This window comes from Lutra lutra, chromosome 16 (genome assembly GCF_902655055.1).
Source record: "Lutra lutra chromosome 16, mLutLut1.2, whole genome shotgun sequence".
Classification (NCBI taxonomy): domain Eukaryota; kingdom Metazoa; phylum Chordata; class Mammalia; order Carnivora; family Mustelidae; genus Lutra; species Lutra lutra.
In genome coordinates this window covers 44892895-44918099 of record NC_062293.1, presented here as the reverse complement: position 1 = coordinate 44918099, position 25205 = coordinate 44892895, and the positions used below count along the sequence as shown (strand labels likewise).

Here is a 25205-nt window from a genome sequence, read left to right as displayed (position 1 = left end):
GGGGCACTGTGGGATAGCGGAGGACTGACCTCTGGTCGCCCGGAGGAGGCATTCCCATCACGTTCCGAGAGTCTCCAGGGGCAGCCTTGTGGTCCGGCGGTCCCTGCCTGCCTTCAGCTCTCCTTAACATGATGGGGTCCCGCTTCACCTCGCCGAGGGCGCGCCCCCCACTGAAGGCCCCGGTGTTGAGGAGGGCCTGGCTGCCCTGGCAGGACCCCCAGTGAGGGTAAGCCCCACCAGCGTCGCGACCTACCGATAGCAACCCTCACAGGCCGCGAAGCCGGCGATCCTACAGCTCCCAGGGCCCTCTTGATCAGTGGCAGTAGGTGTACCCCTGCCACCGAGGGGAGAAATGACCCCAGCTGGTAAGTGGCGATGTTGCCAAGGACAGTTTTCGGAGGGATAGCGTCCACTTGACAGTTAAGTTCTCCATGTGCCAAACCTCTAGTCAGGGTTTTCTGGGGGTGTCTGCAGTTTCTCCATGGGGGGCGAGGGGGTATGGTGGGCGTGAAGAGCTAGATTAGACAGTGCTCCGCCGCGGGGGAAATGTTTACTTTCTGAGACTCAGTATCTAGAGCCTAAGTCCCATTCCAAGACTGATAAACTGTGGGTTCATGAGCAGATCACTCCGGCTGCCCTGCTTACCCCTCAAAGATAAAAAGCGCTATGCAAATTTAAGCTAGTAATACAGGTAATATTAGGGTGTCTAGCTCTTGTGCACCTCAAAGGAAGGAGAGGCCAGATCACCCTGTGGAACCACTTTTCCTCCAGACACTTAAAACAATGAGGCGATGGCAGCCAAGGAAGAGTTGTTTTACCAGTTAAACATTGTGAAATTGCAAAATGGAAGAGTCCCTGGCCCCACTCAGCTTTTCTTTTTTTAGTTTTATCGAAGTCGTTTGTAGTAAAAACATGGAAGCGATTTCTAACCATAAGGGGAGGCTTAAAAATGTAACTGGGCTGGGGCGCCTGGGTGGCTCAGTGGGTTAAGCCGCTGCCTTCGGCTCAGGTCATGATCTCAGGGTCCTGGGATCGAGTCCCGAATCGACTCTCTGCCCAGCAGGGAGCCTGCTTCCCTTCCTCTCTCTCAGCCTACCTCTCTGCCTACTTGTGATCTCTGTCTGTCAAATAAATGGATAAAATCTTTAAAAAAAAATTATAAAAAAAATGTAACTGGGCTGTACAATAGAATAAATAGTTTTGACTCGTGAAATCATGGTTTTGAAAGTTACTTACAGGGAAAAATGTGCTTAATATATGCCAGAAAGTAAAATGTACATTTGAGGGGCCCCTGGGTGGCTCAGTGGGTTAAGTAAGCCTCTGCCTTCTGCTCAGGTCATGGTCTCAGGGTCCTGGGATCAAGCCCTACATCAAGCTCCCTGCTCAGCGCAGGGAGCCTGTTCCCCACTCTCTCTCTGCCTGCCTCTCTGCCTACTTGTGATCTCTCTCTCTCTCTCTGTCAAATAAAATCTTTAAAAAAAAATGTACATTTGAGAAAGCAAAAATGTACAGTGTGGTCCCAGTTCATGTGTAGTTTGCACGTATAAAAATGATAACAAAGAAATAGTACTGTTCTGTGGGTGATGGCATGTACACTCTTCGTACATTTTCCCAAAATGTCTACAAATAAACTGTCATACTTTTGTAACACTTTTTTGAAAAGGAAAATGTAATTTTATCCACCTGTTTGGGGTCTGTATCTTTTATATGAGGGCATAATTTACATATAGTAAAATTCATCTTCTGGTTTATAATGCCAGGAGTTTTGATAAGTGCATATAGACATGTCACTACCATCCCAGTCAAGTCCTAGGACAGTTCTGTCATTCCTCCAAATTCCCTCATGCTCCACCCCATTGCCTGGCAACCACAGACCTGATTTCTGTCCCAACAGTTTGGCTTTTCTAGAATGTCATATTAATGGAATCATATAACATGTGGCCTTTTGAGTCTGGCTTCTTTCACCTAGCATGAAGCTGTTACGTGTCATCCATTTTGTGCATCTATCAGTAGTTCATTCCTTCTTGCTGGGTGGTATTCTGTGTAGCTATACCACGATTTATTTCTCCATTCCTTGTTTGAAGGACATTTGGGTTGTTTCCAGTTTTTGGCAATGATGAATAAAGCTGAATAAACGTTCGTGCGCAGGTTTTGTATCAACCAAAGTTTCCATTTTATTTGGGTAAATACCTAGAAGTGGAATTGCTGGATTGTATGGAAAATCTGTGTTAAACTCTGTAAGAAACTGGTAAACTCTCTTTCCGAAGTGGCTGTGTCATTTTTGCATTCCTACCAGTGCTGTATGAGAGTTCTGGTTGCTCATAGAGTTTGTTTGTTTGTTTGTTTGTTTGTTTTAAATTTTTTAAAATTTATTTATCTGACGGGGGGTGGGGGACAGGCAGAGGGAGAGGGAGAAATAGGCTTCTTGCTGAGCAGGGAGCCTGACGTGGGGCTTGATCCCAGCATCCTGGGATCATGGCCTGAGCTGAAGGCAGATGCTTAGGCAGACATTTAATGACTGAGCCACTCAGGCGCCCTGCTCATAGAGCTTATTTTTAACAATGAAAATAAGTAACATTTCCTAGCCCCTACTATAATGTCAGGCACCATGCTAGGCAGTCATTATCTCTTAATCCACATGGCAATCCTGAGGTTAGAAATTAGTATCATTGCCCCATTTAACAGATGAGAAAATGGAGATGTAATCACAATAAAAACTTGCCTAAGCATTTCCTTGGGAATCTACAAGAACCTCCCCTTTCCCCTCCCCCATAAGACCATTTAAGTGTGTGTTAAGCAACTACACAATACTGTATAAAATGTTTGGCCAAACAAACAAACAAAACAAAAAAACCTTGTCTAAAGTCCTGTAGCTAACTCATCCAAACATTCATTTACTCATTCAGTAAACTCACTAAATGTATTGAATGAGTGAACGAATGTTCCTACTGTTCCTGCTGGTGATAGGCACTAGGCTAGGTGCTGGGAATTTAGCAATCAACAAAGTAAACCCAGTGCCTGCCTCCACAGGACTATTTCCATGTCTGAAAAGGTATTCATACAAGTAAACATAACTGTGATAGGTCTAATGGAAGACAAGACATATATCAAAAGACTATTTTGATAGAGTGTCTGGATTGGATTTGGGGGTCAGAAAAGCTTCTCTGAGGAACTAATTTTTAAGCTGAAGCAAAGGGTGGAGGATGGGAAGAATTGGAGGTGACAGATGAAAGGCATGGTACATGCGAAAGCCTTTAGGTTGGAAGAAATTGGCTGCAGCGGGGGAGACTTTGAAAGCTAAGGGGAGAATGGTACAAGAAGAGGCTAGAGAAATATCTGGTGCCAGATGACCGAGGCTCCTGAAGGTCATGTTGAGGAAACCTTTGAAGGATTGTAAGCAGAGAAGTGATCTGATCAAGTTTAGCATGCCTGCCATCAGTCTTAGTCCTTTCATTTTTGTTTTCTTTGCTTCTGAACAGCGTGCATTATTGTAGCCAGTCAAGAAACGAGGATGGACCATCTCCATCCTGGAGATGTCCCAATTCATGCTGTCCCAATTTCCACTGATGGTCCCTTTATGCATCCATTGTCAACTCTCAATTACACTCCCCCCGCCTTCCTATTCCAAAGCTCCCAACTCAGTGATTTCCTTTCTCCGTCTCTGCAGATATTAGTAGTGAACATAAGCTTGAGTTTAGGAGAGTTGCACAGTAAAAAAAAAGGGTAAGAAGATAAAAGAACAGAAATATAGGTGGACACTAGGTTTTCAAAAAAAGCATTAATAGGGCCCCTGGGTGGCTCCATCGGTTAAGCGTTGACTCTTCATTTCAGCTGGGATCATGGTATCAGGGTTATGGGAGCAAGCCCTGATCTGGGTTCTGTGCTAGGCACAGAGTCTGCTTAGGATTCTCCTTCTCCCTCTGCCCCTCCCCCTTCCAAAAAAAGGGAGGTATTTTTTTTTTTTTTTAGATTTTATTTCTTTATTTGACAGACAGAGATCACAAGTATGCAGAGAGGCAGGCAGAGAGAGACCAGGGGAAGCAGACTCCCTGCTGAGCAGAGAGCCTGGTGCTGCAGGGCTCAGTCCCAGGACCCTGGGATCATGACCTGAGCTAAAGGCAGAGCCTTTAACCCACTGAGCCACCCAGGTGCCCCAAAAAGGGGGGTATTAAGTAATAGGCTAGGGGTGCCTGAGCGGCTTTGTGGGTTAAGCCTCTGCCTTTGGCTCAGGTCATGATCTCAGGGTCCTGGGATCGAGCGGCTCTCTGCTCAGCAGGAAGCCTGTTCCCCGCCCCCCCCACCCCGCCACCTGCCTGCCTACTTGTGATCTCTCTTTCTGTCAAATAAATAAATAAATAAATAATCTTTAAAAAAAAAAAAAGATAAGTAATAGGCTAGACTGATTTATTTATGATAAGCAAAAGAGGGAAGTGGAAGAAGTCAGGAAAGACAGCTTATAAGGTCTTAAGATAAAATATGGACATTTACATATAGGAGAAGTTGGGATATGAAAAAAAAAGAGCTTGTGATATTGTCACAAAGGAGCTCAGTTTAAAAAAATTTTTTTTGCCCCTGTGGGATGGGGTATAGCTGGTGACGGAAAACACATTTTCTCACTTGAAATTTTACTTATACATAAATTTAGTCTCTAATACTTAAAACACATTCACATACCTCAGAGATCCTATCTTTTTTTTTTTTAAGATTTTATTTATTTATTTGTCAGAGAGAGAGAGGGAGGGAGAGAGAGCACAGGCGGACAGAATGGCAGGCAGAGGCAGAGGGAGAAGCAGGTTCCCTGACGAGCAAGGAGCCCGATGTGGGACTCGATCCCAGGACGCTGGAATCATGACCTGAGCCGAAGGCAGCTGCTCAACCAACTGAGCCACCCAGGCGTCCCGAGATCCTATCTTTTAATGGGCAATGGAAAAAGGTTGGATTGGCAAAGGAGGATAGGCCACAGGGAGTTTGCGGTATGCATGTCTGAGGACAGCATCAAAATAAAATGGAAAAAAACAACAACCACCACCACCAGTAATCCCCAAAAGAATTATTATAACATTTCTCATTATGCCAAAAAACAAAACAAACAAACAAACAAACAAAAACTAAGTCTATAGATGAAAGTATTAAGTAGTTTTAAAATAGCCTTTGTTAATGAAACCCAGTGAGGTCTCTAAATTTCATGTGCCTGTCAATTTAGCATTTCTTTCTGACTCAGTTAAAAGGAGTCCCCAATACCCAGTTGTATTTGCAACTGGTTTCACTGTTTTCAAAGTAGCTGTACTACATTAAGCGGACATCATGCAGAGTATGTTATTTTGTAAGACAAGACAGTATCATTCTTCATTTAAGCTTCCCTTCCATAATAACCTTCACTCTCCATAATAACCTTCCCCTCCATAATGAACTTCCCCTAAACACCTGAGTTTTTGTGAAATTTCTGGCCAAAACCCACCCCCCCAAAAAGCAAAAAACCTGCAACATGTCTGAATTATCTGATCCTTACCTACTAAGCCAGTAGCATAGGCCCTTGCCAACGTTGTCTTAACCAAAAATACTCCCCACAAATTTCCAAAATGCCCCCTAGGACTCCTCAAACCCCATCACACACAGATCCTGTTATCACTATCGGTGGCAAAGTTCCCACATCAACTTGTAATGGGAGAATGTAGTTTGATTTCTGCAAGAAATCTTATTCGAAAAATGTTTTCTTGGCTTTCCACGGCTTTTCATGAAAATACAGTCTTTTGCTGACTAAGCCTCAGTTTTTTGAATATCCAGAACACCACCGTTCATTCTTGATTGAAATTCAGGTGTTCTGCTTGTTCCCATAGGCTGGATACCTGGTTTCGTTTTGATTGGTACTCTGGTTCTCTGTGCATGCCCATTCTTGCTAAGCAGATCATAATCTCCAGCTAGCTTCAGCAGCTCCCCTGTTCCCACGATCATAGCTCAGGCATTCAGTCATGCATACACGCTAGCTCCCAGATGTTTTTAGAACCCTTCCACGCTGGCTACATCGGGTTCACATTCAGTAATTCCCTCACCTACTCAACAAGGTGATAATTATAGAGGCTAGAATGACAAACCCTTTTGTGTAAGTCTTAAACTTTACAACAAAAGTAACATTAGTTTTGTAAAATTGACATTAACTAACTAGTACAATCATTATAATGTAGCTACCATTGATTCATTGTATCTAACTCCCTTGAGTGTCCAGTATCTTTTAATCTTTCTTGAGTCTGGATCCCTTGGAGGACATGAAGAACTCTGTGTAGATCCTTTCCCCCAGAAAAATATACATTTGCACATTTTGCATGCAACTTTAAGGGAAGGGGGATCCCACTGAATATTTCTTAAAGTTAAAAAAATTTTTTTAATGTCTTTTTTAAATCCATGCCTCCTCCTGCTGAACATAAAAATCTTGTGAACAACCCTCCCACACATAATATTCTCCAGTTTCACAATCACTGATAACACGGTTGATATCCCTTCTCCACCAGCCAAGAACATTTTACCTGGCTATGTTTTAGGTTTACATTGGAAAAGCAGTTAAAAGTTTTATTTCCTTTTTTTTTTTTAAGATTTTATTTATTTATTTGACAGAGAGAGAGAGAGACAAGCGAGAGAGGGAACATAAGCAGGGGGAGTGGGAGAGGGAAAAGCAGACTTCCAACCAAGCAGGGACCCTGATGCAGGACTCAATCCCAAGACCCTGGGATCATGACCGAAGGCCATTGCTTAACTAACTGAGCCACCCAGGCATCCCACATATTTATACTACCAGTATTGAGAAAAGTACCTGTATCCTTGTGTCTTTATGTACACTGGATATTATCAGTTTTTTAAATATTTACTTATAAAACTTTTATTGGCCTTTTTGTATTCTGTTTATTTCCAGTTTATATTATTTGAATAATTCCGTTGGGTCATTTGTGTTTCTTCTTGACTTGTAGGATTTCTTTGTCTATTCTGGATATTAACCCTGACTTTGCTACATACTACAAATATTTTTTCTAAACTATTACTTGTCTTTAACTTGTAACTAGTGCCCTTTGATGTACAATTTTGTTTTTAGCATACACAAATCTGTCCTTTTCTATATGACATCTGGGTTTCATGCCTTGTTTGGGAAGGCTTTCTCTAGCCTGTGAATTCTAAAAATAAAAATATTTTTCTTTTTTTTAATTTTTTTTAAAATTTTATTTATTTATTTGAGAGAGAGCACACGCACATGAGAGGGGGGGAGGTCAGAGGGAGAAGCAGACTCTCTGTGGAAGCCTGAAGTGGTACTCGATCCTGGTACTTCAGTATCATGACCTGAGCCAAAGGCAGTCACTTAACCAGCTGAACCACCCACGTGCCCAAAAATATTTTTCAAACTCTTCTTCTGATACATTTATAATGTTGCTTTTTATGTTAAATCTTTTATACATTGGAATTTATGTTTGTGTTTAGTGTGTGGCATTGTATTAGTCTTCTGGGACTGCCATAACAAATTACCAAAGGATGAGTGCCTTTTGACAACAGAAATTAATTTTCTCAGTTCTGGAGGCTAGAAAAGTCTGAAATCAAGGTGTTGCTAGGATTGATTCCTTGGGGGGGGAGGTGCTCTGAGAGAGAAACTGTCCTTGAGAGAGATGCCAGTCCTTGGCATCCCTTGGCTCATAGATTCGTCATTCCAATCTCTTACTCCATCTTCACGTCATCTTCTTTTCTGTGTCTGTGTCCTTTTCTGTTTCTTATAAAGATACTCTCATGAATTTAGGGCCTACCCTAGTCCAGTCTAGTCTCAGCTCAATCCTTACCATAATTAAATCTGCAAAGACCCCATTTCCAAATAAGGTCACAAGGTTCTGGGAGGACAGCAATCCTGCAGGGACAGTACTCAACTAATTTTATTTTTTCCTAAGGAAGGCTAATGGTTTCTGTGGTGTTCTTAGTCCTTCCTTTCTTCACAAGTATGATGTGTTTGCCACATATTAAAGTTGGTGGGTCTGGTTCAGGACTCTGTTTTATGCCATTGATTTGTTTCTTCTACACTATTTTAATTATGATAATTTGAGGGTGTTTTGATATATTGTAAATTCCTCCCTTCCCCCCAGTGTTCCTTATTCAAATATTTCTTGGCCATTCTTGCACATTTTCTCTAATTCCTGTGAGCTTTAGGAAGAGCTTTCCGAGTCTATGAAAACCGTGTTAGGAATTCCATTGGAATTGTATTGAATTTAACGATCAATTTGAGGAAAATTGACATGTTTACAGTATTGAATATTCCCTTTAGGACCATGCTCTCCATTTGTTTAGGCTTTTATAGCTTTCAGTAAAGGTTTGTAGCCTTCTCCATTTGGGTCTTGCATATTTCTTATTAGGCCTAAAACTAACCGATTTTTTTTTTAATTTTTAAATTTTTATTTTTTTAAATTTTTTTTAAAGATTTTATTTATTTGAGAGACAGAGATCACAAGTAGGCAGAGAGGCAGGCAGAGAGAGGAGGAAGCAGGCCCCCCGCTGAGCAGAGAGCCCGATGCGGGACTCGATCCGAGGACCCTGAGATCATGACCTGAGCCGAAGGCAGAGGCTTTAACCCACTGAGCCACCCAGGTGCCCCTAATTTTTAATTTTTAAAAAAGATTGTTTATTTACTTATTTGACAGAGGGAGAGAGAGTACAAGCAGGGGGAGCAACAGAGGAAGAGGGAGAAGCAGGCTCCCTGCGGCGGGGCTCAATCCCAGGACCCTGGGACCATGACCTGAGTCGAAGGCAGATGCTTAACTGACTGAGCCATCCAGGCTCCCCTCTAACAGATTTTATAAATTAAAAAAATGTATTATACCTGAAACTAATATAATACTGTATGTTAACTGTACTGGAATTAAAAATTTAAAAATACTGTAAATGGTCCTCCTTTTCTGTTACTTTTTCTAATTGATATTTGCTGGCTTTATAGAAAAGCCGTTTAATTTTGTGGATTGATCTTGTATCCAGCCACTTTATCTCACTTCTTTTATTCTGTATTTCAGTTGATTTTCTTAGTTTTTCTTCATAAGTTACTATATTCTCTATCTTTTCAATGTTAAAATCATTTTTGAAGGTTTATGTGTGCGCTGCTCTGTTGGCCAGAACCCCAACAGTAGAGTATTCAACAGCAGCAGATTGGAATGAACGTAGTTCTTAAAATTGAAATAGAAGAAAACATATAAAGAGGAGCCAGTTGAGCCACAGATGCTGCATAAAGAAACAGTGGACTTGGAACACACAAAAGAAGGAAAGTGGCAGAGTCTTGACTACAAGTGCTTCCTGTCCTTCACATTGCAGTAGGATTTAAAACTTTCTGAATCCCAGGGAGCTGGGTGGTTCAGCTGGTTAAGCGGTTGAGTATCTGCCTTCGGCTCAGGTCCTAATCACAGGGTCCTGGGATGGAGCCCCGCGTCGGGTTTCCTGCTCAGCTGGAAGCATGCTTCTCCCTCTCCCACTCCCCCTGCTTGTGTTCCCTCTCTTGCTGTCTGTCTCTCTCTGTCAAATAAATAAATACAATCTTAAAAAATAATAATAAAAATAAAACTTTCTGAATCCTTCTAAGACCTGTGCTGGGCAGCGTGGTCATGTTACCTCACAACATAGGAAATTGCTCTACCTCCAGGGTAAATGTATTTCAATCTGGCCCCTAACTCAACAGTTTATTCAGCCTTTCGACTCACCATTAATAGTTTGTGATTTTGTGAGGTCAGTCACAGATGGGGGCAGTGACACTCAGCTGCTACATAAGCCTCGGCTAGCATGCTTGAGGCCAAGGTTCTGGTTGCTATGTATATAAAAAAGATCCCGACCCAAATAAGAAACTTACTTCCTTGTAACTAATTAGCTTCTTCTGCATTGTTTTTAGATTTTCAGCCATAATCTTGTTGAGAAGTCATTAAGTCTGGGGTGGAAATTTCCTGTGCATGGTAAAAGACACTACAGACTTAGCTTTGCAAAGAATGGTTTCCTTCATTGCTTAAACAGGCACCAAGGGCCTACGTAATTACAGTTTCCTAAATAGGTTAATAGAGCTCAGCCTATAAAGAGCAAAAACTAGATAGTTACATAGCAGCTTGAGTTTCTATAGATATTATCACGCCCACTTTAAAGGCATAAACCAAATGCTAATAAGGATGGGGCTCTTAACTATTTTTAAGTTTGAAGTTACCAGAACAGATGAAGACCTTGTCTATGTTTTTGTGCCAGGGTATACATCTGTGCTCAAACCCACTCTCCCCCAGTTAAGAATTCCTTTCAAAACAAATCAAAAATCAAATTACTGGAGCACCTGGGTGGCTCAGTGGGTTAAAGCCTCGGCCTTCGGCTCAGGTCATGATCCCAGGGTCCTGGGATCGAGCCCTGCATCGGGCTCTCTGCTCAGCAGGGAGCCTGCTTCCACCTCTCTCTCTATCTGCCTGCCTCTCTGCCTACTTGTGATCTTTGCCTGTCAAATAAATAAATAAATAATCTTTTAAAAAATAAATCAAATTACTTTTGACTTATTAAAAATGAAGTTTGTGGGGTGCCTCGGTGGCTCAGTGGGTTAAAGCCTCTGCCTTCGGCTCGGCCTGCCTGTCTACTTGTGAGCTCTGTCAAATAAATAAATAAAATCTTAAATATATATATATATATATATAATATATGCATTTAAAGAAGACTGGGAAGAATTTTACTTAGGCGCCTGGGTGGCTCAGTCATTAAGTGTCTGCCTTTGGCTCATGTCGTGATCCTGGGGTCATGGGATCGAGCCCCGCACTGGGCTCTTTGCTCAGCAGGGAACCTGCTTCTGCCTCTCCCATTCCCCCTGCTGTGTTCCCTCTCTCGTTGTGTCTCCCTCTCTCAAATAAGTAAAATATTTTTTTTAAAAATTTTACCAAAATATTAGTACCTGAGAGTAATATCTCTCAGTGATGGCATTATTTGTGATTATTTTCCATAGTGGGCATGTTTTCTTTCTAACATATTTTTTTCCTGACATATTTTTTATTTTTTTTTAATTTTTTTTAAATAAAAGATTTTATTTATTTATTTGACAGAGAGATCACAAGTAGATGGAGAGGCAGAGAGAGAGAGAGAGAGAGGGAAGCAGGCTCCCTGCTGAGCAGAGAGCCCGATGCAGGACTCGATCCCAGGACCCTGAGATCATGACCTGAGCCGAAGGCAGCGGCTTAACCCACTGAGCCACCCAGGCGCCCCCTGACATATTTTTTAAAAGAATTTATTTAGAGAGTGCACGTGAGCGGGAGGAGGGACAGAGGGAGAGAGAGAATCTCAAGCAGATTCCTTGCTGAGTGCAGAGCCTAATGGTGGGGCTCGATCTCATGACCCTGAGATCATGACCTGAGCCGGAATCAAGAGTCACTTGTTTAACGGACTGAGCCACCCAGGCACCCCTGACATATTTTTTCATTAAAAAAAAAAAAAAAACAATACCATCAGAGTTTAGTTGCGTAAACAAAACAATCCTTCTACGGAATTATTTACGAGACATGAAGTCACTAAAAATTATTGATCTGATGATTTAGGAAGGCAGCTGAATTTGTTCACAGCAATTTGCTGGTTCTAACTCATTTCAAAGGTAATTTCCTTAATGGTTCAATGCCCTTGAATATTTTCTTAAACTTGAGTTTGGAACTCACACTACTTTTAGTTAGGTGTGACTCTCTGCAGACAAGCAAATTTTTGCACTTACAGCAAAAGAAATAGGTGAGAGTGCCTTAAAAATACAAAGCAATACACAAAGGCAGGTACTATATAATCTGTTCTTTGTGTAAATTATGGTCTTTATTGACAGGGATCATTATCACTGTGTACCAGAGCGAGGAGTTCCCTGTGGTGCGCAGCTGTGGTCACTGTTTGTAGAAACCATGTGCTTGGGGTGTGACTGTGCCTCTTAGACTTAGAGTTTGCTTTTGCAAATAGTCCAGGATAAAACAGAGGAAGCAGCAGCCTGGAAGCTGGCTAAGGCCAGGCCTAGATCGTCTTCAATCCAATCCATGTTTACTGAGAAGTTTCAACAGCCAGTAACTGTGCTGCAGGGAACCAAGATAACGAAGGGTCCCTTGTCCCTGTCCAGCACATAGTCTACACATATTTCTGAAAATCTGTCATCTAACTCTTGTAACCACCCTGTGAGGTCGGTAGAGGAACCCATATCTTAGAGAGAGGTTAAGTAGTTTTCCCCACGTCACCCAGCTTACGTGAAGCAGGGCCATCGCTGGAACTCGGGCCCCCTAACGCTCCCTGCTGCGCTGTGTGTCATGGCTGCCTTCTGAACTGACAGGCCCTGCCTTGCCCATTAGAGAGGCCTGCAGTCCAGAGGGGAAACATGTAGACAAATATCAGTGCCAGGTCACATTGACCAGGTATTCTTGTGGAGTGCAAACAGAATACAGGAGAAAGAGGAGAAAGGCAATTGATTAACTTGCCCCTGCCACATTCTGGCCTAAAAACAAGCCGCCTCCTTCCTTGTGCGGTAGAACTTCAAATGCAATATGGCTTTGGTTGGTTCCAGCCTAAAGGTTCCAGCTATTCCATAAAGGCTATCACTTCCTTCCTCTTTGTACACCTCCTTTTACCTTTCTCTGTGTCTCACAGTGCCTCCCTCTTGTCCCCTTGTTGTGAATTCCAGTTTCTGGATCCATCTCTCTGCTTGTTTTCCTGAGTCAAAGGAGCTGGATCGTGCCCTTTTTATTCCCCGTAACTGTTCTGATCTCAGTCTTCTGACGGATCTTCCTGTGCTGTATCTCCATGTCTCCCATCATTTTATTTCCTCCCTTGTTCTTCTTGCTCTGTCTCTGCTTCCAAAGCCTGTAATACAGAAATGAGGTGCAGTTCTAAGCAAAATAACTCTTTGCAGAATAGAGTTTCATTTTCTCTGTTATGATTTTTTTTAAGTAAATGGGTGGCTAGAGACCTCCAAGGTCTCTCAGTCCTGGAGCTCGAAATGATGTCTCATGTGTGAATCTCAGTTGTTTTTCCTTGACGCCTTTTTCTGGATAGGAAGAAAATGTCCTTGATCAAGGGTAGTAGCCCGCACATTGCACATCTTCTTGGCATTCACCTGGCTATTCTCAGAGTCTCGTAAAAGTAAATACGGTATTTTCAGTGTAAGTCTAGAGAAACCAGGGAGCAGAATGGGGAGAGTTCTGCTATCCTATCCCCTAATGTATCCAGATCAGGGTTTAAAGGAATGGGAGAGATAGGGTAGAAACCAGAGAAATCCCACCATGGCCCTCCCACACTTGGAGCTTGATCAGTTCCCATTCAAGGGAATTTTGTAAATGAGTTCTCACTTTGCAAGTGAATCTTCTCTTAACTAACATCTGGTAACCCCAACCTCACTCTCAAAATCCACCTAAGAGACAGAACTAAAAACTCCTTAAATCCCAAGTCTACGAGATGAAATCACCCTGAACATCAGTCAGGAGCCCTGGGTTCTAACTTGAGCCTTGCCACGTCGTAGCGTGGTCTGTCAGTTTACCATTCGCTCCTCGATTTCTTCATCTATGAAAGGAAGTAGTATATTCACCTTCCTCACCAGGTCATTTTGAGAACCAAGTGAGATTAATATATGTGAAAGTGATTTGAAAAATTGTAAAGGCATATATAAATATGAAATGATATTAATAACAGCAGCATCAGAGCCCATAAAGTACAGTCCACACATTTAAATTTATGAGGAAACAATTAGGAACAGTGGTTATTAATCAGAAACTATGTTGTGAAAAACAACTACTCTTCCCTTGCTTATCAAGTTTGAAGGTAGTGTAGTCATTAAGCACACTGACCTTGAAGGCAGAAAGTAATGAGTTCAAATCCCAACTCTCCCACCAGCCAGGTGAACTTGGGCCAGTTTTTTTTTTTTTTTCATTGCTCTGGGTCTTTATTTTGCACACACACACACACACACACACACACACACAGAAGATAGATTCTTTGTGACCAATCCAATGAGATAATGCTTGTAAAATGTTTGATACAGTGCCTGCCACATAGTAAATATTAGCTTTGAAAAGTATCAATGTTTCTTGAGCACTGGGAATGTGCCAGGCCTAACTTGGAAAACAAAATGAAAAGACATCGTCCTGTTTCAAAGAGCTAACAGTTAGTGATCTAGAGGGACATTTATAAATGTGCCCAAAAGAAACAGATAGATAGAAACCTTCCTGGAGAAGGAAACACAACTCAAAACTTTTGAAGGATGAGTAGAAGTTTCTGTTAAAAAGGCTTTGTCATTTGCCTAAGGGGTTGAAAAGCCAAGGGCTTATGCTTTTGGGCTTTCTGGTGATTCAAGCTTAACGTTCTGGTGACAATGTGAGCCTGGTGTTGGAAACTGACTTGACTTGCTATTTTCTGTATGTGAAACCTATGTTGTTTTGTTTTCATTTCATAGACTCCTTAAGAGCTGTACAGACAACTTCTTGCATAGGGACTAGATGGGTTCCCACGACTTAAAAGTGTTAGCATCCTTGGTCCGTCCGCTGATCCCTAAGGAGAGAAGGCAGGGAAGACTGGTAACCACTTATCCCTCTGGAAAAGCTGGAGCTGGAGGTGGTTGGGATAAATAGGTAGGGAATAGAAAGCGGAATGCATAAGCATTTGTTTTGGAGACCATGAAAAGTTTTCACTTAGCTGTCCTTTGTCCACATGCAAATGTGAAAATACAGAAAGCTTTGTATTTGCCGGATATCTTGCTACCATACTGAAGTGTCTTTTTCAGTTCACCAAGTATGTTAGCAGTGAATTTGGGAGTTAGAGATGTTACCCTAATTGGAAGAAATTTCAGATTTTCCTTCGGGTATTCTGTTTCCTTAATGTTGATTAAATCCCTCAACAATATGTAAGATGTTAAAAGCTGTGTTTATGTCTGCTTCTACATCAGTAACTGCCGTGTTAGAGAAATGTAATTGGCATCTAATTGCAATCATCTGTTATCTTTTAAAAGTCACAGAATCGTAAGAATTTAGAACTGGAAGAACCTTAAAGAGCTTTTGGTTTAGCCTCTTCCTTTCACAAATCAGTAAACAGTGGCTCAGAGAGGCTGAGCCCCACTGTTTCAGACAGTCCTCTTACAGGGCTTTCCTCAGGATTTTGCATGGTGGTGATAGGCAGAGACCCACAGAGCCTTCCAATCGCAGTAGGCATAAGTGAATTAATTGTCCCCCCATCCTCAGGCCCATGTTAGCTGAGGATGATAGAGACCAAAGCAAAGTAAAACGTTGGGAAGTCCCAAGAGGGAGAGAAGCCAGTAATGTTGAAGCTACTGTATTGGTCCACGTGACTGGTGTTGAGCGACGATGACTCGTTTCCAACCCATTCAGGTTTGCGGCACCTGGATGGAGCACTTTCAAAAAAGAAAACTTTGTCAGCAGTCCCGGAGACTCTGCGTAGGATCTTGACCCGAAGGCGAGAGGCAGTACCGCGGTGCTGCAGAAAGTCTGCAGACCCGGTATTCTACCTCGCTAGGCGGATGGAGAGAGGGACTGCTGGGTTCTGTAGCATGATTTAGAGCTTTGAGGAGCGACCCCAGCCCCCTCTGGAGAACTGCACCAGTTGGCAGGACGCGGAAAAGCCATCTGTGGCCTACAGAGGGATCATTTCCTTAAGACTCCCGTTTGGACGCAAAAGTGCTTGGTAGATAAGCCAGGCGGGCATGGCCGCAAGCCCTCCCGTCCTCTCCTTCCTTCTGCCAAAGAGAGATGCCCGGGCCCGACGCGGAGGGCTCGCCCACCCTCGGGGGAGGTGGGGGGCTCGGCCGAAGGCATCTTTTTCCCGGGCTTTCTCGGGGCCTCCCCCATGCCGCCGCCTTCGCCTGGGGCTGGGAAGTCAAGGAGGGCAGTGGGGGCAGATGCGGGGCGTCCCGTCGGTCGGGTCGGTCCCGCCGGGAGGGGGACGCGTCCGCGGTGACGGAACAGAAGCCCGGGAAGCCTCGGCCCCTCCGCGGCCGCTCGGAAGGCTCGTGCGGAGCGCGGCGTCGGCGCCTTCGGAACCTCCGGGGCCGCAGCTCGCCGCCGCCGCCCGCTCTCCGGCCGGCCGGGGGAACCCGGGGAAGCCTCGCGGCCCAGGGGCGGCGGCGGCGAGACCCCGCCCCGCCCGGCCGGCCCGCGCCTATCGTGGCTGCCGGCCTGGTCACGCGGAGAGTGGCGCTGCGGGCTCGGGGCCAGGGCCCGGCGGCTGCCGGAGTCGCGGCGGGGCCGGAGCCGGGGCGGGGGCGGAGGGTGGAGGGTAGAAATAGGGCCGGGCGGGCCGCGCCAGTCCGGGAGTCGCGCAGAGCCGACCTGAGCCACGCCGAGGGCGCCGAGTGCGGCGACCGACCCCCGGAGCACCCATGCTGCTGACGCTGGCCTCGGGCTCGCTCTTCTTCCCGGGGCTCTTCGCACTCTGCACCTGGGGGCTGCGGCGCGCGCGGCCCGCCTGGAGCGACTCCGACTGCGTGATGATCAGCACCAGGTAGGGGCGAGGCCGGGCGCCGTCCGCCCCACCCGGCCGCGCGCGGGCTGCCCGCCGCCCCGACCCGCCGGCGCCCGCCCCTGCGCCGCGCCGAGGGCGGAAAAGGGGGGCGACAGGAAGCGAGGGGGCTGCTTCCCTGGTGCCTTGCCCCTCCGGGGCGCTGGCCGGAGCTCTCGGAAGACCCCGGCGTCCTCCCGGGGAGGGAGAGAGGGAGGAGGATGGAGGGCGCCCACGCGGGTCAGGACCGGGCGGGAAGCGGCTGGTCCACCTCTGCCTTCTGCTTTGGGGTCGGGAGCGCGGCGGCGGCCGGAGGCTCTCCCTCACCGCCCTGGCAGCCTAGGGGAGAGGCAGGTTGAAGGCTCTGGGCTTTATGCTGTCCGCTGGACTGGATTCCCCCCCCCCCTTTTTCTTTTCTGCCGCACGTTAGGCTGGTTTCTTCAGTGCAGGCTGTGTTGGCCACCGGGTCAGGGATCGTCATCATCCGTTCCTGTAGCGACGTGATCACGGACAGGTAACATCCAATGCCAGGTGGAAGCACCAATGACAGCGCTGAACTTTTTCGAAGTTTTCACGTTTGAGTGGCTCACAGGCGCTAGTCCTTTATCAGCACATGCGGTTAGGTAGCTGATGGGAGAATCCCAGCCCCATAATGAGCCCCTCCTCTCTCTTTACCTCTTTCAGCCTCGCTCACTTCAGAGAAAGTAAACTGAAGACGTGCTAGAGAATGACAGGGTCTGAGTCTGATTTAAGGTGGCCCACTGATTCAAGTTCTCCCACTGATTCAAGTTCTTTATGAGCCACCTAAGCGTGAGAATTATTTGGAGTGGGGGTCTGGCCTTTAGGTCTTTTAAATGATTTCCCTAGATCCCTGCTCTGGAGCATTCTTTGGCCAAGGGTGGTTAGCAGAGACCCTCGGTGGAAAGGGACAAATCCACCAACCCTTTCTTTACAAGGGCTGCTCCCGTGTTTCCTCTGGATTTGCTGAAGGCAATGAAAAATGTTTCTAGGGCTTTCAGGAAACTGACCTGTACCTGAATTACAGCTCAGTCCCCAGGCAGGTCAGGAAATGTGCATCCAGTGAAACAAATCATAAAGACCGGTCTACTTTGTATAGTGTTTAGACCTGGGCAGTTGTGCCCTCGCCCCAGCTTTTTCTAAAAAGCCATTGTTTTCACCTGTCTTCCTAGAACCACTCTTAACTTTCTCTTCCTTAAAGAGTGGTAGTCAAATGTGCAAGGAATGTCTCATAGCCTTTCCTAGTCCCTTTCTTGTCGATTCTGCAGTGTCCTGGTTTTTACCAGTTGAGCGTGGAAAGGGATGGGAGCAGGAGTGGGGTATCCATTTCTCTGTAAATTTCGTGTCTGAATCTTGGGATTAGTCCTGCCGTTGTGACTTTTGTGCTTTCCTTCCTGTGCCTCCTTTAAACAAAACCAGCTACTGGCAATGAATGATAGATGCCGAGAGAAGATAGGTCAGTTGATCTTGACTGCATATAACAAAGGCTAACAGCATTTGCTTGGCTGGGTTCAATTTTTTATTTTCATTGAGCATTTTCTTTTTTTTTTTTTTTTAAGATTTTATTTATTTGACAGACAGAGATCACAGGTAGGCAGAGAGGCAGGCAGAGAGAGGAAGGGAAGCAGGCTCCCTGCCGAGCAGAGAGCCCAATGCGGGGCTCGATCCCAGGACCCTGGGATCATGACCTGAGCTGAAGGCAGAGGCTTTAACCCACTGAGCCACCCAGGCGCCCCTCATTGAGCATTTTCTGATCATGCAGCAAATTCTCTCACTGTTCCCACTCTGTCACATTAAGCTTGAAATCAGCCTCTTTTACAAAGATTAAAGTGACAAATGTGACTTTGCAGTATTTTTTTGAGCTGATATGAGGGCAGGCATTGGGCAGCCCCTATATATTTCAGAAGATGTTTGCACACCGTTAGTTCTGTAGCACCCCTGTTGTGTCTTCCCCTCAGAAGCTCTGTTTTTATTTTTTTTATTTTTTATTTTTTTTTAAAGATTTTATTTATTTATTTGACAGAGAGAGATCACAAGCAGGCAGAGAGGCAGGCAGAGAGACAGGAGGAAGCAGGCTCCCTGCTGAGCAGAGAGCCCGATGCGGGACTCGATCCTAGGACTCCGAGATCATGACCTGAGCCGAAGGCAGCGGCTTAACCCACTGAGCCACCCAGGCGCCCCAGAAGCTCTGTTTTTAGTGGCTGGATCATGGTGGCACACCTGAGTTTGTTTTTCAGGTTCCTCCTTTTCTATATCTTTATGCCTTAGATTTGCTGGTCACAAAATGGAGACAGACACGTCTCTGTGCCCTCTGCCTTTGCATGTATGTATAAGCATGTTTTAAAGGCACCTAGATCATCTTGGGAAAAAAAAAAAGGCCTTTTGGTTTTCGTATATGTACACTCAAATATTTTTCTATCGTATGCCTTTTCTTCCTTTTTTAAAAAGATCTTACATACTTGAGAGAGAGTGTATGTGCTTCTGCACTCAAGCAGAGGGAGGGCAGAGGGAGAAGTAGACTCTTCCCAGAGCAGGGAACCCAACATGGGACTCCATCCCAGGACCCTGAGATCATGACCTGAGCTGAAGGGAGATGCTTAATCGTCTGAGCCACCCAGGCACCCCTATTATATGCTTTTCCATTTTATGTCTTCACACAGAATATGTATTTATAAATCCCCCAAATTATATGCATAATGTGGTGTGGGACCAGAGATTTCAGGAGATTCTTAAAGGAGTCCAGATACCCAAAAGGGCTAAAAATCCCATGCAGTTTTAGCAGTTTAAGCACTTATATTTGGATAGTGCTTTTTACATTTAAAAGGACATTCACACTTCTAGTTTTTTAATCCACACAAGAACTTTGTCAGGGAAGGAAAAAACAAGAATTATTATCTTGATGCTACAAAGAAAGTTAAGTCCCTGGCTGGTGACAGTTAAGATTATAATCCAGACCTCTTGTTGATAAGTTTTTGGAGAGTCCTGCCTATCAGCCACAATTTCACATCGCGTTGAATCGGTTGTGCAAAATATCAAAATCCCAGGCACCTCTGGAGGGGAGGGGTCAGTTGCATTTCAGCTAAGCTTAATAGTTCTTCATAGTTATTGTGCTTGGAATTGCTTCAAGAAAGCAACTGGAGGGGCGCCTGGGTGGCTCAGTGGGTTAAAGCCTCTGCCTTCGGCTCAGGTCATGATCCCAGGGTCCTGGGATCAAGCCCCACATCAGGCTCTCTGCTCCGCAGGGAGCCTGCTTCCTCCTCTCTCTCTGCCTGCTTCTCTGCCTGCTTGTGATCTCTGTCTGTCAAATAAATAAATAAAATCTTAAAAAAAAAAAAAAAGAAAGCAACTGGAGGCCGTAGATGAGCAGTAGAATAAATATTGCCATATCTTTGTTGCCCAAATGGAACCTGGCTGAGGAATTCATATGCACATCTAGTATATTTGCCATTACTTACTCGTTTGCCTGTTTCATTGCTTTTTTTTTTTTAATTTTATTTATTTATCTGACAGAGAGAGATCACAAGTAGGCAGAGAAGCAGGCAGAGAGAGAGGGGAAAGCAGGCTCCCTGCTGAGCAGAGAGCCTGATGCGGGGCTCGACCCCAGGACCCTGGGATCATGACCTGAGCCGAAGGCAGAGGCTTAACCCACTGAGCCACCCAGGTGCCCCGCTGTTTCATTGCTTCTTAATGATACAGTCATGCCGTGAGAAGTGTGGACTCGTTCAGGAATAGAAATTTGAATGGCACCCTCTCTGGAATATATTGCTAGTGTTGCAGTTCAGTGGGCTGGCTTCTTAGGAAATCACCGGAAACAGAGTTAAAAATACAAACTTGAGCTCGTGAGGCCATGCCGGTAGAGGCTCTGGGGAGTAGAGTCCTTAACCAGCGCTGCAGGTGATTCTGGGGTTCAGGTAGTTTGAAAACCATGAAACTAAACTGTTTCTTCTTGCTGACTCAGGGGTGCTCAGTGAAAATGTGCCAATTGAATGAAGTTAATCCTTCTCAGCAAGAGTGTATGATTTCTGTTTTGATTTTCTCCTTTTTCTGTAGAATGATTATTTCTCATTTGGGAACAAAATGGTAGACATTGGAGACTTTCCTTCTAATATGCTCTGGGCTTGTGATAAACAGTCAGTTTAGACTCCGCAAATATGGAATCAACCCCTTTGGGCAAGTAAAGGGGAATGCTGTCTTTTGTCCTAGCTTCTCTGCTCGTATCTGACTGCTGTAAAGTAGTCCTTGAGCTCCGGGCTCCTTTCCAGATGTATTTTTCTTAATGAGTGGAATTGGATTAGCCACAGAATTACCCACATAATTACCCACACAGTTACCCACGGTCAGGGTAGCTTCCCAGAAACTCCCGAAAGTGGGGTTGCGAGCAAATATGTGAGGAAACTCCCAACTATTGAGCAACTAAGTAGAGTTAAACCGGAAATATTGGATTGGGCCTTTGGTACACCTCTGAACAAGTTTCTTGGTGGGGCTAATGAATCATTTGTAGAGATATCTATATCAAAGTTAGCTTTTATCAGAAAATGCATTCGAAAGGGCTAAATCAGGGAAATGGCGACAGCTGGTTACTGAAACACCTGGTGCTGAGTGAGTCCCAGCTTTCTGCCTCTGACACCTAGTAATTGGCCCTGTACCTGAGAGAAAAATCTTCACTTGCCTTATTTATCACTGTCAGAGTCTCCCTTGTAAAGCGTTTTGGAGCGAAAATAGCCGGTTAGGTACAAAACTGACATCTGTCCTCATCTCATGGACTGTTCATACGCTTTCTTTTAGGCACTGGCTTGCCCGAGAGTATGTCTGGTTCTTGATTCCGTACATGGTCTATGACTCCTACGCTATGTACCTCTGTGAGTGGTACCGAACCAGAGACCAGAACCGTGGACACTCCCTCGCCACCTTCCGAAACTTCCTGTGTAAAAACCGCCTCATGATCACACACCACGCAGTCATTCTGTTTGTCCTTGTGCCAGTTGCCCAGGTAGGCCTTCCCAGACAGCCGACAGCCAACTCTGTCCCTCGTCTCCTCCTTATACCGGGTGCTTTGACCAGTACTTAGGAGCCTGGATTGTCCCTCTTTCTTTCCCCTTCCTCCGACACCCACTGTCCTGTGCCCACTGCTTCCCTGGTAAAGCCTCCCCGGCAGATACTGTGGGGGGGAAAATGCAATCTGCAATGTCGCTGATCCTCCCTACCAGCACTGTCCTTTATGCAGTCCCCTAGCCCTCTATGATTCCCTGGCTCTGTCAGAGGCCCTGTCTTTAGTTTATACAATATAAAAACAGCATACAATACAATACAAAACAACATACAGATTTTTTTTTTTAAGGTTTTATTTATTTGACAGAGATCACAAGTAGGCAGAGAGGCAGGCAGATACAGGAGGAAGCAGGCTCCCTGCCGAGCAGAGAGCCCGTTGTGGGGCCGGATCCCAGGACCCTGGGACCATGACCTGAGCTGAAGGCAGAGGCTTAACCCACTGAGCCACCCAGGTGACCCCAGATTGTTTTTTAAAAAAATGAGAGTAGCTCATAGTTAGAGCTGGTGATGAGCTCTAACATTGTCAGAGAGTACTATATGTGCTATGTTGATGTCGCAAAAACCCACTCTCAAAGCAGATAGCCTTAGAATTTCTCCTTGGGTCCATTTGCCCATGCCCCCCCCCCCTGCCCTGAGTGAGAGACGGGAATGCAGAAAGGAAATTAGTATTTCCTAAGTGCCTACCAGGTGACAGCTTCTGGACTGCAAAGCTCATCGCTTTCTACTAATAATTGGAAGTATTAGAAATGACAATTAGATATTCTCCGCCCTGTACCAGAGATGAAGCAGCTGGGGCTCTAAGAGCTTATTTATTGTGGTAGTAAGTGACAGAGTGGTCCTTCTCCACTATCCTATTTTTTTCTGACAAGATAAAAGGAGTGGTGGGAGTACATTACATTCATAACAAAGATTCTCCTGGTTGCTCTGGGACCCTGACATCTAGCACAGGGCCTGGCACATATTTTGTTGAACTAAACTGGCCAAGTGCCCTTGGCATGACTAAGTTAGATACCCAAAAGTAGGCTACAGGGTTCCTTCTGGCTGACATTGGATTTCAGAAAAAACTTGGTGTGTGATGCGATCCCCTGACCTCTGAGTTGCCTCTGGATCCAAGGGGGTTTGACCCTCCAAGCCCTACTGCTGTGGAAGCTGAAGACTGTCAGCCAGGTCTCTACTCGCTCCTCTAGCATTGCCCTTTCCCTTCATGGTCTCATGGTTACCCTGTCCAGTAGCCCTCGTTAGAATGTTCCTTCTGGTGGTTCCTTACCCTCTAGTTCTTATTTCCCTTTCTTTCCTTTTTCTTCTGTAGAGGCTCAGGGGAGACCTGGGGGACTTCTTTGTCGGCTGCATCTTTATGGCAGAACTGAGCACTCCATTTGTGTCGCTGGGCCGAGTCCTGATTCAGGCATGTATGATGGGGCTGTGGTGGTGGGAGGAAGCTGGCCCCCGGCTGACTGGGGGTGTGTGGGAATCCCATAGCGCTAGGAATGGTGGGACAGGACACCCTTCAACAGATGCAAAGGTCAGTTGGTTTTCTGAGCCTGTGGGGGTGACATTGTACTTTTGATTCACATTTGATACAGTTTTTTAGGTATTTCTTCCTGGCCACAGATTTGTTTTGTTTTGTTCTTGTTGTTAAATCCACTGTTCTTGTGTGCCTCTTGGCTGGGTGGCTTAGGCCAAGTTCATATCACTGTAGGAAAAACTTCGAGCCTGTGTGCACACAGAAAGAGAGCAGCACTCAGCCAGCTTTGCCACACGTGTCAGAAGACCGGATGTGTGACTATTGTGCCGTGGGCCTTGGGCCGGTCGCTCCCAGAAGGCACGGAAGGCATGGCGTGGCGCTAACGGCCCTCTCCCCCCCTTCCTTCTGCAGCTGAAGCAGCAGCACACCCTTCTGTACAAAGTGAACGGAATCCTCACGCTGACCACCTTCCTCTCCTGTCGGATCCTCCTTTTCCCTTTCATGTACTGGTCCTATGGCCAACAGCAGGGACTAAGCCTACTCCAGGTGCCATCCCGTATCCCCTTCTACTGCAATGTGGCCAATGGCTTCCTCATCGCTCCCCAGATCTACTGGTTCTCTCTGCTGTGCAAGAAGGCAACCCGGCTCTTTGACAGCCTCCCAGCCAAAAAGGATGGCTAAGTGCTCCTGGGGATCAGGCAGTGAGGGTGCTGCCTCACGCTCACTGCTGCCTCCACGCAGTATTCCCACGGACCAGACTGTGCCCTGGCTGGCCTCAGGCTTTTGGGTATTGATGAGCAGCTGGGTTTGAGTTTTTCTAAAGGATGGTCATCTGATCTCCCTCTTCTAACCTGCCCCTTTGGCCAAAGCACTTTTTTCTAAGTAACAGTGATTGGATCCTGTCAGACCTCCACTGGCAGCAAGGAGGTTTTAATGAAAAGCCCAGGGATCCCTCCTTGGGTCTTACCTCAAGGGTTCTGGGAGGTAGAAGCATGGGGTGTGGAGACAGGTAGACCAGGCTGCTAAGTGTCCGGGCACCTGCCTGGCCCGAATACTGGCGGCTACCCACCTTTCCTACCACTCAGGGCAGCATCTATACTCACTGGGCCAGCAGTAGCAAGTGACGAACTCGGTTCTTGAAATACGTTCTTGTGATGTTGGCCTGGGAAAATCATTGTGGGTAGGTACTTTTGTACTGTTTACTGGGTGACTCATCCTGTCACCCACGTGCCAGCGTTGAATTCCCGTGTCCACTGACTTCCGTTCAGGTCTCCCTGGCAGGGGAGCAAGAAGCGGGGAAGGGAACACTTGAGTGGGTCGGGAGGCCGATGCGTCTGCGCCACTGCAGGCTGATGTGGGAAGACTAATGTCAAACTTGTGAGCTTGTTGTCCCGTCACAAATCCTATTCCTTTCTTATGTCCCCTCAAACCCAGCTTTCATCACGTCCACGCGCGCAGGATGCTGCTGTTAAAACTGCAGGGGTAAAGGGACGTGGTGCCTAGCAAGCTCTTTCCCAGGTCACCCCCCACTTTGACATTGTCCTTTTCATAGGATGTGGAAACGGGCTTCTGTATCCTAAACCGTGAGAGGTATCCTCCAGGCGGCCTCCCGCTAAGCCAGAGCTTCTGTTACAAAGCCCGTTCCCGAAGAAGCGTACTGCCACCTTGCCGCAGAAGGCTGGGGAACAAGAGTGCAAGAGCGCCCTGGCCAAAACACGTCCTGTGGACTGACCCATCCACCATTTGCAGATAGGATCCTCTGGTGCCAACACTAATTGTTCCTTATCCACTAGGATGGGTTTTTAGAAACTGCTACCATGAAGTTTTGTTTTTCAAATGGTAGTAAAAATCTAGAAGTTTTAAAGTGCCTTTTAACTTACTGTTGTCCATGAACTTGCAAAGTACTGAGTATGTAACAGTGTCTCAAATTCTATTTCTGTCTTTAATGGGTGCCATTTAAAAAATGTCAAATGCTGTAATTTTTTTTTTACCGGTTTTGTTTACTGTCAGTCTGTCTTTATAAATCACCCCTGTGGTGATTAAAGTGCACTAATATTTCCCAGCTTCTTCTCGTTTGTGAAATACATCAGTATCGACTTCTCTTCACACCCATCCTGTGACCTGACTGGAATCCCTGCTGTGAGCTCTGGCTTCTGGTCTGTGTTCACATCCACCACGCAACTGGCAGAAGTGGGGGTGT

At 45.7% G+C, this 25205-nt stretch overlaps 1 protein-coding gene across 2 annotated transcripts; it reads left to right on the top strand.

Moving 5' to 3' along the window:
• The first annotated feature begins 3 nt into the window (after positions 1-3).
• On the top strand, positions 4-25067 carry TLCD3A (TLC domain containing 3A). 2 transcript variants are annotated; one of them, XM_047706068.1, is made up of 6 exons: positions 5-365; positions 15348-16476; positions 16904-16987; positions 21277-21481; positions 22850-22945; positions 23417-25067. In XM_047706068.1, the coding sequence occupies exons 2-6, from the start codon at positions 16355-16357 to the stop codon at positions 23684-23686; spliced, it is 777 nt and encodes a 258-aa protein (XP_047562024.1). In that variant the 5' UTR covers positions 5-365; positions 15348-16354; the 3' UTR covers positions 23687-25067. The 2 variants fall into 2 exon arrangements, with proteins under 2 accessions (XP_047562025.1, XP_047562024.1); XM_047706069.1 differs by lacking the exon at positions 16904-16987 and having other exon boundaries at positions 4-365.
• The last annotated feature ends 138 nt before the right edge of the window (positions 25068-25205 follow it).